The sequence below is a fragment of the Glycine max genome, chromosome 10 (genome assembly GCF_000004515.6).
Source record: "Glycine max cultivar Williams 82 chromosome 10, Glycine_max_v4.0, whole genome shotgun sequence".
NCBI lineage: Eukaryota > Viridiplantae > Streptophyta > Magnoliopsida > Fabales > Fabaceae > Glycine > Glycine max.
In genome coordinates this window covers 13,353,100-13,366,937 of record NC_038246.2, presented here as the reverse complement: position 1 = coordinate 13,366,937, position 13,838 = coordinate 13,353,100, and the positions used below count along the sequence as shown (strand labels likewise).

The following is a 13,838-nucleotide window of genomic DNA, read 5'->3' as shown; positions in this document are numbered from 1 at the left end:
TATTTTTATTGATATAGTCATATATATATTATTACAGTCATAGTATTAAATATTTATACAAATAGTGTTCAGAAGTATAAAATTAAAATTTTTTCATTAGTTAAAAAAATGTAAAGTTATTGTCGTAGTAATTTGTTGAAAAATGAAATAGTGATTTGTTAGAAATAAAAATCGAAGTTTTAGTTACATTTTGGTCATTAATTTAAGTTTACTAGAATTAGAATTGTCAACTCTATATATTTGAAAAAAGAATTTCTATATGCATTTATGAATATATTAAAGTAATAAAAAAGTTTTAAAAAAATAATAAAATTTTATTTATGAATTATTAAATAGTAATTGATTGAAGTATTATTTGAACGCTTACATAAATTGTTATGACTATTTTAATGTGGAGACTATGATTAGAACCAAGGGTTTGGGTCGGGCTTTAGGCATAGTTATAAAAAGAGTCTTAAGGAGAGAAGTCAGTGGTGATGCGGATGAAGCACCCCAGCGGCAAAGGCCCACAATATCTGCACATAGGCAACGAGAAGTTGTACCTATTGATGAGTATGCTCAGCATGTGGATCATGAACAGCCTGAAGAAGCAGCTGTTGATTATGTAGTTACTAATGCCGAGAGTTTTCTAGGCGAGCCCCACGACACATCAGTTTTGATGGATTATGTTTATTATGTAGTAGCGAAAGTTTGGAATGGAGGGGTATTTATATTTTTAAATAAATAATATTTTCATAAGTATTTGTTATTATTGTTGAAATGATTTAAATTATGATTTTCAGGAACGTCCTGCGCTAAAGTTATCCTTCCATGGAAAGAAGGTTGAGAAATTTGGCAGGCCTGCTCCAGAGATTGAAGGCTTAGTGGCTGCCACAAGACTAAGTCCTTTGATCGCATGTTCGTTGAACATTGGTGATCAGGGACTTATATCGGCATTTGCGGAGAGGTGGCATAAGGAAACTAGTAGTTTCCATCTTCTTGTAGGAGAGGTAACTATCACCCTCGACGATGTGACATTGTTGCTACATTTGTCAATTATAGGGGCTTTCACAACTTCGAGGCTCTTCATGTGGATGAAGTTGTCTTGCTGTTAGTTGAATTGCTTGAAGTTAGTTCAGAAGAAGCAAAAGCTAAGACAATACAATGCCATGGGGCATATGTTAGACTATCCTGGTTGCGAGACATATATCGAAGCAAATGTGACGCAGCACAATGGACTGTAGTAGCTCGAGCATATTTGTTGCATCTGGTAGGTTGCACACTCTTTGCTAACAAGAGTGACACACACGTTCATGGGGTATTCTTGGACGTATTTCATGACCTGACGATGGCAAGTGGAAGCTACGCATGGGGAGATGCTGCACTGGTCCATATGTATAAGAATTTGAATGATGCGTCAAAGAGCACCGCCAGACAACTTGCAGGATATATCACACTTTTATAGGTAATTTTAATTTTTTTTAGTTCTTTAGTTTATATTGAGTATTGTTTTCATTGTTTTGCTGTTTTTAAAATATGTGCAGTGTTGGATCTACAAGCACTTTCCTTCTATTGTTTTTTCTATTGCTGTCGAAGATTATCATGAAAGGAAACCATGTGCGAGTCTTTGGAAGTCTGGGAAGGCATCACTAGTGTCGACGTATCACAAGCGTTTGGATAGATTGACGTCTGATGTTGTGTGCTGGATTCCCTATGGTGACCACGTTTGGATATATTGAGCTTATTTTTCAGACATATCAAATGGGGTCCATCTATTGTCATACACCGACCGGGGAGGGTTGTACGACAGTTTGGGTATGTGCAGACCATTCCCCCACACCCTGTTGCTCCTTCTCTATGTATAGAAGACATCAATGATAAATGAATTTAGTTTTCTGAATACATTGCACCGGTGGGTCAGATATGTGTTTTGCATGGACAGTGTTCAACAGACTACATGGAGTGGTTCTACATGATATGTCATCCCTTCATGAGTCTGGCACAGCTAGGGGATCCTCCTAGACACCCGCCCGTTGATGCACATGTTGATGTAGACCAGCTTCGACATGCAGTGGTATAATATATTTTCAATTGTGATTGTTAGCCATTTTACCTGAACATGCATTAACCCTAAACTTTTTCTATTGTTGTCAATGTCCTAAGAGGCTTACCAAGTTATAGCGGAAAGGTTAGAAAGGTTGTTCAACCTAAGGATAGTGACTGAAGGGACAAAAGCATACACTATCACCGAAGACTACCTAAGAATCGCAAGAGGAGTTACTGCGCAATGAAATGCATACGTTCGTTCGAGATGAAGGTGGCGTATGAAAGATACAGGAAGACTTTTTTGATTCTTTAGGTTTTACATGAATTATGTATGCAATATGACTGAACAATGTTTATTATTTAATGTTATTTGATATGATTTTTAATTATTTTCATTTATGTTGTATATGAATTTAAAAGTAATCACCAATTTACATTATTACGATAAACCTTTAATAACCCTAATTACACAAACCACCATAATTACTCACGTAACACTAAACCCTAACTATTGAATTAACCCTAAATAGTAAGGTAAACCAATACCCCTTTTAATCACGTAACCATTAACCCTACATAGGATAGTAAACATAAACCCTAATTAGTCACGTGACCCTAGACACTAGGTAGTCTAGTAACCCCAATCACTAATTAGGGTTTAATGACCATAAACCTTGATTAGTTAAATGAGTTTTGCGGGTTTTTAGGTTTTATATGAATTATGTATGCAATATCACTTTTGCGATTTCTTAGGTTTAGGTAAACCCTAATTAGTGATGTGAAATGACTTTGTCATAAACACACTCCCAATAAATGTCATTTTAAAGTTAAGTGAAATAGATAATTATATCAACGCTCAAAGAAACACACGTATATTATCGTATTACATGACAATCACATACGAACTAAGTGTTCAATCTTCACCTAAATCAACAAAGTTTGTTTTCAACCTTGACAAATTTGTATGTTGTTGCATTTTACTAATATATGGTGTGGGTCACTGCTTTGCCTGATGATGGCAATGTGTAGACCATAACAAAGCTAGTGACGGAAACAAACAACAATCTCTTAGAAATAGCTGTTACATAAGGACATACACATTCAAAATATCAGAACATATTTTTTTTACAAAAATTACACAAAGATGATGATCATACTTTTACCTGAACAAAATGATTGTCATACACATAACCGATACATATGACGCGATGCACAAAAGAATTTGTTGGTGGTTGACTTCTAAGAGGAAAAAAATGTCATGCTTGTTGGAGTGAAAGAGAAACAAGGATGACATTATACCTTGATGCAATGACATATCTCATGTCGGTGATATTCATCCACTTGCCCATGGTAACCTGCATGTAACAGTTACAATTATATTTATTTAAAGCAAATTTAATCAAACAAACGTAACAATAAACTTATATACCATGGATAATTCATCAACAAGTAGGGACCGCTTTAATTCCTCAAATTTGTTTATGCCATCAAGTAGGTTCATATACTCATCAGACCATTTTGTAAGTTCTTTAAGCAAATGATTGCGCACCAATGACCATGAATCTTCACCCATATCTAACAAGACAACAATTAGACGATATCCATAGTTACCATCGGCTTTAACATCAACAAAATTTTCAATGGAATCATAAATGCATGGATGAAATTGATCCAACATCGATATGTTTGATTGAAGAATTACTATTCTGAATAGAATGTAATGCATCAATATACTCCCAGTAAGACAGATCACGCTCTGTTGATCTTTGTTGCATGGTCATCGGTTTCTTCTGAGCACCTTTTGCTTTCACCTTTTCTGGAGGAGCACACAAAGTTTAGATTAGGGTAGGCAACGAGAAGGGTTTTTGCCAACATAATGTACATGCTCAAACTCAACAGCAATTTGGTTTAAAACATACCTTAATATCATGCCAAATAGTCTCTTGTATAAGGTAACTTTAAAAACATGTCTAACCGCATGTGTACTTGTCTCAAAAGATGTCTTAATTTTAGTGTGTTGCAGCATCATCATGTTGTCCATGGCTTCCTAAACGCTACATAGGTCTCCAAGGCTATTTTGTAGTAGTTTCTTTAAGACCCAATGAACAGACTCAACCCTACATATGAAATACACAACCAAGTAAACAAACACAATTACTTTATCCATTCAATCGTAAACCCAAACAACAACAAAAATTTATAATTTTCATACATGTTAGTTGTTGTGTTTCCTAAGTGCATCACCCTATTCGTCCAGGCTTTAACAAATCTTTCTTTGTGGGGAATCAACTATGTTTGGTTGGCATAGTCAACAAACATTGACCATCGTGAGAAAGCAATTTCAAACTTCTTAACGCACTCATCAAACTCTTGCTCAAAAGGTCAATCCACCAAACTCCTCTTGGCTTCTATGACATAATCTCATGCATTTTTTTGACCTACTAGGATTTTACACTTTGCCTTCACATTCTTATCAATGTGAAACCAACACAACAAATTGGTAGCCTCAGGGAATACAGTTTTCACTGCATTCATCAATGCTAGATCTCTATCGGTAACAATAACTCCAGGGAGTGCATCACTTCTAGAGAAAAGACCTCGAAACCGTTGTAGAGCCCAAACAACATTATTCAGACGTCCTCCCTCCAAATAGGCAAAAGCAGTAGAGAATGTCATCCCTGTTGGTGTTACACCATCAATATCAAATAACGACAGCTTGTACCTATTTGTTTCATAGGTACTATCTATCAAAAATATCAAATTACAGGCATTGGTTAATTTGACTGCATCAAGATGACTTCAAAATATGTCACGTACAACATCTTCATCCTTCAATCTATGTCAATGAATATACTAATCTCGTTCAAGAAGCTTCATTAGTTGTTGCATTTCAGTATTACTATCTCTTATGGAAGAATGGTAAGCATTTTTTGCATTGTATGTTTGCTTGATTGTTGTATAACTATTGACATTGTGCTCCTTCAACATTAGAAGAATATTTATTGGTTTCACCATTGACTTTGTCATATCAACAACAATGATCTTCTTATCCTTAATCAGTCGACCAACATATAGATGTCTAACTAATGACTTCGCCAATTCATGATTGTGACTCTCATAAATTAACTTCATCATCCATCATTCGCCTCCCACAACTGATTTCACACACAGCTTAAAGGAACACCCACATTTTCTACTACTAGTAATTGTTCTTACCAAATCTTTCTTCTTGGCCCTATATTGACCACTCATTTCACAACCAATTAAAACAAATGAGATCCTTCCTCTAATATCATTATTTGTGTTTGACCTCATAATCACCGTCACAAAACCAATTTCACAAGCAACAGATCGAGCCCAATGCAGAACATCATCACGGGTAACAAACACCTACAATGCAATCCATACAAGTTTAGTCTTCAAGGGACATTCATTTTATTACTTTAATAACAATAAATCATATTAATACCTGAGAAGTATTGAACGCATCAAAACAATCAACATGTTCTTCATTCACACTAGCTTCGTTTTCATTTTGTTCATTCATATCAACTTCTTCAAAAATTATACTGTTATACATTCATTGATCTTCGTTCATCTTAACAAAACATTAAAAAATTTCAATGACAAACAAATAACCCTAACCACACCATAATTATACTATTAAATAATTTTTGCATTTTTTATTGCATTTATTAATATAAAAACTTCGTACCCCATTGCCCGGAGGCTCTTCGCTATGCGAAGGTATGGGGGAGGGATGTTGTACGCAGCCTTACCCTTGCATATGCAAAGAGGCTGTTTCCGGATTCGAACCCATGACCAACAAGTCACCAAGGCACAACTTTACCGCTGCACCAGGGCTCGCCCTCTATTGCATTTATTAATATAATACATTAAATTACAACAACAACAACAACGCCTTATCCCACTAGGTGGGGTCGTCTACATGGATCAACTTCCGCCATAATGTTCTATCAAGTACCATACTTCTATCCAAATCATTAAGTTCGAGATCCTTCTTGATAACCTCTCTTATAGTCTTTTTGGGTCTTCCTCTGCCTCGAATTGTTTGTCTTCTCTCCATCTGGTCTACTCTCCTCACTACAGAGTCTACCGGTCTTCTCTCTACATGCCCAAACCACCTAAGTCTATTTTCCACCATCTTCTCTACAATAGGCGCTATAAATTAAAAATGAAAAAATAAAAAAATTTACGTATAAATTCTTTTCATATTAATATCACTTTCAAACTATACAAACTACAACTTTCAAATGAATACTCAAACTATATCTATTTAAAAGTTTTTTAATTAACAATTCTAATTTCATCAAATTAAACAATAAAATAAATTTATAAAAATAACAGATAAGTTTAAAAGCAACTTACGGATTGACAATTCATAAGTTATGTAAAACTTATGGATTATCAATCCGTAAATTTTATATAATTTATGAATTATCAATCCATAAGTATTATGCAAAAAAATCAAATCAAGAACTTACCTCCACCATTAATGGTGAAACCAACCACCACCACAACCACCCCTTACTGACGAACCACCAAAAATAATGCACATCCACCAAAAAGGGCAAAGAACAAACAACAAACTCTCATGGAACACCTCTCACAAGAACAAAGGTGAAAGGAACAAAAAAAAAATACTAGGTCACATGAAAAAACATGAAGAAGGAAAGCGCTAAACAACAATAGATTTTAACAAATTACAGGGTGTACCACCAATTCTACTTTTGCCCAAAGCAACTCCCCTGATTTTATTCAAGACCCTAACAATTTCATAAGCAATGGCGGGACTTTCATCCCTAACTGCTTTTCCTCTAATTTCTCTAACTATTTCTCAATGTTAGATATATGAAGGCTTCAAGTTGTTCTTTTCCAATAAGATTTTCATTTAGAAATTATTTGCATATCAATTAATTAGGTTAAATTATTTTTTTTGTTCTTCTAATTTATTTTTTAGGTTTAATTTGGTCGTGCAAGTCTTTTTTGGGTTCAACTTTTTATCCTCTAATTTTTAAAATTGATTCAATTTAATCATTTCATCTAAATTAAACTAACTGCATTAAAGATATGCTAACACCACTAACTTTGTAATCGTTTAAAATCATCACTAAGTGTGTATTTTTTAACCTTAGTCCAAAACAAATAGAAGAATCAAATTAAACCAATTTTAAAAATTAAAGAGTTAAATCGAACCTAAAAAAAATTAAAGGAACAAATTAAATCTAAAAAATAAGAAAAAAATTAATTTAACCTATTAATTATTCTTTTCTGATGTTAATTTGAGTCTAACCAAGTCTAGCTTACTCTATCAAGAAACAAACTTGAGGGAGACACCATCCATTTCTCTACCTAAAAATGTGTTTAGTATGATTTTGTGCTGAAATTCAACATGATGAAAAATCCTAAACCAATACAATCCATAATTTCAAGGATTGGATGGTTAAGAAAATAGTTATGAGGTGACTTTGACTAATTAGTTTCTAAAATAATTCTATCTGTTTAGATAAGAGAACATACACATTTTTAATTGCTTCAAATTACTACAAGCAAATACACCTTTGGGGTGTGTTTGATAGGAGAAAAATAAGGTGAAAGCAAATACACCTTTGGGGTGTGTTTGATAGGAGAAAAATAAGGTGAATGAAGAGAGAAATATAAGAGAAATTGTATGGAACCCACCTCTTACATTCTAATTTAATTTAAATTTCTTCCATTTTTATCCTGTCTGCCAAATACACCCTTGGTGTCGGAGAAAAACCGATGCTAAATTAAAAAAAAAAAAATTGAGGCTACATTCAACTTTAGCATTAGTCAAACGTCATGCAACACTAATTTGATTTAACCTACAATTTAACTCTAATCTTAGTATATATAAAAAAGGCCAACACTAATATCTTAGCATCAACCAAACTAACATTAACCAAAGCAACACCCAGAGCAACGTTAATTTGGCTACATGAAATTAGTGTCAGCGTAACCACTGCAACCTATATTTTTTTAAATTATTTATTTATTGTTGTTATATTAACAGACATGAACATATAAATTAAATTGTAAAAAAAAAAAACACAACAAAAACATGATAAAATTAATACAAAAAGTGATAATGTCCCTAGTCAGGCTTCACCATCCAAGAATTGGGCATCCATATGATCCTGATAAGTGATAATGCAGATGTCTAGGTTTCCTACTCTTAGTACAAGTGCCTAACTGGCACTCCAGAGCCGACAAGGGCTCCATCACAGCGCGCATGTGCTACTTCAAGGAAGCAGTCATCTCCTCATTAGCCTTAGGGCTTGTTTGGGTAAGTTTATTTAGAAACACTTCTAAGAGAAGAAAATAGGAAGAAAAAGATGAGATGAACTTCTCCATAGGTTAAAATAGTTTTCCATTAGCTAGCCATTAGCTAATTTGTAGAAGCTCTCTCATATAACTTCTGTAAAAGATGAGGGAACATCTAAGAATTAATTAATGATTAGCTAAAGGGGAGCTCTCTTTAGCCTATGGAGAAATTTATTTCATTTTTTTTCTTCTTATTTTTTCTCCTAGAAGTGTTTCTAGAGAAAACTTACCCAAACAGGTCCTTAGTCCTCTCCTTAACAGTCACAACCTCTTCCCTAACTCTAGGGGCCCTCTTGTCGTCACTGCTTAATGAAGCAGCTAAGACTCCTGAGTGAGTGATATCACATCAAGACAAAGGTTCGCAGACAAATTTTCGGTGTTGTAAACCTCCTGATCTCGACTATTGCCACTAGCAACATCCAGCCACAAGCCAAGCTTGGCTAACCTATCGACATCCTGCTTCCCACTTGTGGAGGTCTCGCCAATTTGCATACGTATCTGGCTAAGATACTATTGAAAGTCCTCCAGTTCAAAAGAAAATATAACAATAAAATACTTATTTTGTTTGATAACCAAGTTGTATAAATAGAACATATATATCGACAACTTACATATGTCCTTTGAGAGTGAATATCAACCCCATTGCCAGACATTTTCTCGTGGGTGGCCAAGAAATCAGGGTCCATAAATCACCCAACACATCAAACCTTATCAATGTCCTTCTGGATGTGCCTCTGATCCAAATGAGCAGAGTCACGGTCCTTCTGCTTCTCCTACTGCCTCTCTTCCTCGTGTAGAATATTTGTTTCCAATTGCCTATTTGATATCTGTAGAAGATTTAAACATCGAATATTCCTAAATTACAGCTTAACTAGATAACATAAACCAAACCCTGCAAATTAACTTTGCCCATCTTCTTGAGGGACTAGTTGGTGGCTAGGTTTCTAATATTTTCTTTGCCCATTTCTTGTAGGCATTTGTTTCCTTTAGCTCTCCTACAGACATGGAAAAAGGAGGAAAATAAGCATAATAAATTGTTGAACAACACAAGAATTTTTTTTGCCTATATTAATATGCTGAATCTCCTTAAATAAAAAACAACTGAATGGACTCCCCATTACCTTATGGACTGAGATCTATACCACACATTCAAAATTCTCTCTCTTTTTTAACAGTGAAGCCTGCATGTAGATCAAATGTCTGATTAAAATTTGGAGTTAAAATAGCTAGTAATGTTCTTACCGGCAGCTAAAGTTTCAAGCTTTATCAAGAATATCCTTGAATCAGTGTGAGTCAAGTTTAGGATCTGAACAAAAGCACTGAACAGAATAGTCTACAAAGTCAAGTTACTCCAGATATCAAGCCTAAATCTTTTACCCAACAAAAGATTCTTCCTCATCACAATGTTTTTACCTATTCATATTACCCTTGCACTTCTTGTACAGACCGATCAAATAATTTTTCTGTGTCAGATCCCCTATAGTTTGCTTCAAACTCCACAATATCAGCTTCTGTGACCTATTAGTGTATATTACAAAACTACACAAATGAAAACATGTATACCACAATGCAAAGTTTAATGAATTTCACATAAAAATGAATGATTGTTCAAAATAGCTTGTTATTGAGAAGAAAAAACGCACATTTCCATCACAGTATTGTATTTTGTATAGTAATCATTGAGAAAATCCATTTTATGTGTTCACAGTGTATTTCCCAATATAGATATACCAAAAAGAAGCCCAAATAACACATAAGAATGGACTCATAGTCAGTGACATTTACCTTTGATGTTGCCCAAAGCCCTATACTAATGAAGAAAGGCAGTAGTAAGCAGTTGAAGTTCAACAATAAGCCCAAAATCCCTAACGAGGTTCCATTGCTCACCCACCCAGAACTTTGAAAACCACTACTACAAAACTCATCTCCCTTTTAACCCCTCCTAGCACCCCCTTCAAGTAGAAAATACCCAAACTTAGGTCACTTTAACCTTCACTTAGACAAGATAAATATTGAAAATTATATGCCTGGATGCTAAAAACTATTTTTCTGCAAGAATAGGAATATCTTGCATATCACATCATAGTCTATGGCCGAGTCTATTCAAAGCTGAATTCTGTATTGAACCTTCACCACCACATTAGGCTCATGCTTACACATTTACAAGCACCTATAACTTGTAAGTCTTAGGTTCTGATCCAGCTGCAGCCAGGTTGCTTTATTGTTCCAAATTCTCTCATCATCTCTCTCAGATTAGCTGCTTCTTCCCACTGGCCTGCTGCTGCACAGATATTTGATAAAAGCACATAAACTGATGGGTTGTTATGGTCTCTTTCCAGGATAAGTCTAGCAACTGTTCTTCCAAGTCCTAAATTTCCATGAGCTGCACAAGCACTGAACAATGACCAGCATATATTGGAATGTGCTCCAAAGTATCCACTTTTAATCACTCTCTCTGCCTCATCAAGGTATCCACTGCGACCCAACAGATCAACTATGCAAGAAAAATGATCCACACTTGGCACAAATCCATAAACTTTCACCATTGTATCAAAAATACGGATACCATCATCGACCAAACCTGCATGGCTGCAAGCAGAAAGAACTGAAGTAAAGGTAGCTTGGTCTGGTTTGATTCCAGGTGAGGTTTGCATTGCCTCAAAACAGCACACGGCTTCTTCGCCTCGTCCATGTTGTGCATAAGCAGATATTATAGCATTCCAAGTGATTGTATCTCTTTCCACCATTGCATCAAATACTCTCAAAGCCTTGTCTAAAGATCCACATTTGGCATACATTGTGACCAGGGCATTACCCAAAGAAACTTCTGAAGAAAAGCCATGTCTTAGAATGTAACCATGAACCTGTTTCCCATGACTCATGGCTGACATGCTAGAACAAATACTCAAAACAAGACTGAGGGAATAGGCATTTGGCTTGACTTGTGTACTAAGTAATGCAGAGAACTGCTCTAACCCTTGCAACGGGTGTCCATTCATAAGAAACCCAGATATGATACTGTTCCAAGATATCAAACTTTTATAGGGGACACCAGAGAAGATTTGAAATGCACGCTTTATCTTCCCATGTCTGCAGTATGCAGAAACTAGCGCATTCAAAACTTCAATTTTCACAAGCCCACTTTTGCACAAAAGAGAGTGGATCATCTCCACAACTTGCAAAGAATCTGTAGCAGCCAGCAAACTTCCATAGGTAAACTCATCTGGTTCAATTCCTTCCCTCCTCATTTTCAAATAGCTCAACATTGCTTCTTCCTCAAGATTCTCTTGCAAAAACATTGAAACCATTATGTTCCATGAAACAACATCCCTTTCTTCCATTCCCTCAAAAATATTTTGAACTTCGATAACCTCCCCAAACCCAGAATACATAGTCATCATTGCATTGTTCACAGCAACACAACCAACAAAACCCATCTTTATAGCTTGCGACTGTGCTTGACAACCAGCTCTTAAACTTGAACAAGAACTCATGACACTCACAAAGGTAACCTCCGTTGGGTCAAAACAACCCTTTTGCATGTCTCTGAAGATCAAGAATGCATCTTCACTTCTCTCCACACTTGCAAAACCATCTATCATAGCATTATATGAAACATAATCACGCGAGCCACCTTCTTCTGCTTCTTCAAACACCTCACAAGCGTCCACCACACACCCACACTTAAAATACATAGTGATCAGAGAATTAACCACAGAAGTCCAACCCAAAAACCCACTTTTGATGACCACCGAATGAACGTGCCTTCCATAATCAAAAAGCTCCAAAGAGCACAAACTCAACATCGTGGCAAAAGTGTACTTATCAGCCTTAACACCCATTTTGTTCATGTCCCTGAAACACAATATTTTCAGTCAATTAAAATCACGGCATGTCACATTTTTCCAATTTTTTTTTATCAGTAAATAAATTGTTTTTGTACAAGACCATAGGATATATATATACCGTTATCCCTTATGGGAGACAATCCTACCCAGATCGAGTAGGACCACTATGAGCTCAAAGTATTTAATGTGGCTTCATATCTAGGATCGAATTCAAGGTTACTGGTTATGCTGAAACAACTCCATGTCAATTGATCCATGTGTTAGGTGGTAATTAAGAGGAATAATCGTTAATAGAACAGGTAAACTACAATTTGGCACCTAAAGTGAGTAAGGAAAGCGTAAATAATTTTAGTTGGTAATGAGAAAATTAATGGTTTGTATTTCAACACATTCATGATGTGCAATCTACTATTAATTTTCTCATGAACAACTAATATTTTTTACTTTACTCTTAGAGTAGTTGAATCTAAGATAATAATGGCTGTGATGGAATACCGATTCATGTAGATTATTTTCTATATATTATTACTCTCAAATTGCCAATCAATCAAAAATCAAGTTAGGTATAACTTTTAGGTGTTAAAATAAAAGCTTATCATTTTTTTGTTGGTCTTGTGCTAGAGACTATTCTCGCTCGCATGCGTGGCTGCCGCTGACCCAAGGATATCATTGATAAGTTATGATTGGATGGCAGAATAAAAACTCTTTACTTACACTTTTACTTTTTATTATGAGCCATTTATTTATAGTACTTATTTTTTCCCGCTAAAAGGACAAATTTGATCACCTGAACAAGCCAAAAGCAAAATCCCGATTCCCTTTCTCCGCGCACCCGGTTATAACGGCGTTCCAAACCGCGATGTGTCCCTTGGGAATTCCATCGAACACTTTCAGGGCATGTTCAACGCTATCTAGTTTGGCGCAAGCGGAGAGCAGCGTGGTCCAGGAATACGCGTCGGGGCAATCGATTTCCTGAAACGTGAGTTTGACGGAGGCGAGGTCGCGATGGGCCTTGGCGTAGAGCGAGAGGAGGGAGTTGGCGACGTGGGAGTGGGCCCCGAGCCCGGTCCGGACGGCGAGGGCGTGGAGCTGGGCCCCGAAGGCGGCGCGGCGCGCGTTGGCGGCGGCGGTTATGGCCGTGGAGAGGATGTAGTGGTCGGGGGTGAAGGAGGAGTGGGCGTGGACGAAGAGTTTGAGGGATTGGGTGTGTTGGTTGGAGCGAGCCAGGGCTGCGAGCATGTGGTTCAGCTTGATGTGGGGTTCTTTGTAGTAACAACAAAGCTTCATTTATCATTGCTTAGAGTCAGGGATAGTGCAGGGTTTTAGGTGTCCGTAGGTTTGAGGTTTGAATCAGAAGGGGGCCTACTAGAGAAGTGGAGTTTTATTTTATTTTATTTTATTTTTAATTAGTTACTTTTGTCAATAAAGGTGTATTTAGTTCACAAATGAATGAAAGATAAAAAATATAAAATTTAGTTTTGATACGATAAATACTAAGTGATATACAAGGACAAATTTATAAATTTAGCACTGAGATGATTGTCAATGTGGTCATTTTTAGTTGTTGGGCATATTTATTATATAATATATTTTTTTTAC

General features: G+C 35.9%; 2 protein-coding genes across 7 annotated transcripts; one reads left to right on the top strand and one right to left on the bottom strand.

Moving 5' to 3' along the window:
• Positions 1–400: 400 nt before the first annotated feature.
• Positions 401–1,718, top strand: LOC102667684 (uncharacterized). Its single transcript, XM_006589862.2, has 3 exons — positions 401–703; positions 783–989; positions 1,524–1,718. Exons 1-3 carry the CDS (start codon positions 401–403, stop codon positions 1,716–1,718), a joined length of 705 nt encoding a protein of 234 aa, XP_006589925.2.
• Positions 1,719–3,106: 1,388 nt separating this feature from the next.
• On the bottom strand, positions 3,107–13,608 carry LOC100818021 (pentatricopeptide repeat-containing protein At3g49740). Of its 6 annotated transcripts, XM_041006089.1 has the most exons (9): positions 13,027–13,608; positions 10,177–12,246; positions 9,513–9,909; positions 9,003–9,386; positions 4,238–5,415; positions 3,945–4,142; positions 3,728–3,841; positions 3,455–3,600; positions 3,107–3,380 (listed from the first exon to the last, which is right to left on the bottom strand). In XM_041006089.1, the coding sequence occupies exons 1-2, from the start codon at positions 13,524–13,526 to the stop codon at positions 10,578–10,580; spliced, it is 2,169 nt and encodes a 722-aa protein (XP_040862023.1). In that variant the 5' UTR covers positions 13,527–13,608; the 3' UTR covers positions 3,107–3,380; positions 3,455–3,600; positions 3,728–3,841; positions 3,945–4,142; positions 4,238–5,415; positions 9,003–9,386; positions 9,513–9,909; positions 10,177–10,577. The 6 variants fall into 6 exon arrangements, with proteins under 6 accessions (XP_040862023.1, XP_040862022.1, XP_040862018.1 ...); XM_041006088.1 differs by having other exon boundaries at positions 3,455–3,841; XM_041006084.1 differs by lacking the exons at positions 3,107–3,380; positions 3,455–3,600; positions 3,728–3,841; positions 3,945–4,142; positions 4,238–5,415 and adding an exon at positions 8,115–8,901 and having other exon boundaries at positions 9,513–9,572; positions 9,805–9,909.
• Between the last annotated feature and the right edge of the window lie 230 nt (positions 13,609–13,838).

Bases quoted from the DNA above. Each gene is read 5' to 3' on its own strand.
- LOC102667684 (XM_006589862.2), top strand. From the start codon at position 401: ATGATTAGAACCAAGGGTTTGGGTCGGGCTTTAGGCATAGTTATAAAA. The intron at 704-782 runs GTATTTATATTT...TATGATTTTCAG, and splicing joins CGAAAGTTTGGAATGGAGGG to GAACGTCCTGCGCTAAAGTT. The intron at 990-1,523 runs GTAACTATCACC...AAATATGTGCAG, and splicing joins TCCATCTTCTTGTAGGAGAG to TGTTGGATCTACAAGCACTT.
- LOC100818021 (XM_041006088.1), bottom strand. From the start codon at position 13,526: ATGAAGCTTTGTTGTTACTACAAAGAACCCCACATCAAGCTGAACCAC. The intron at 12,247-13,026 runs GTGATCAAATTT...ATTGTGTTTCAG, and splicing joins TTTGCTTTTGGCTTGTTCAG to GGACATGAACAAAATGGGTG.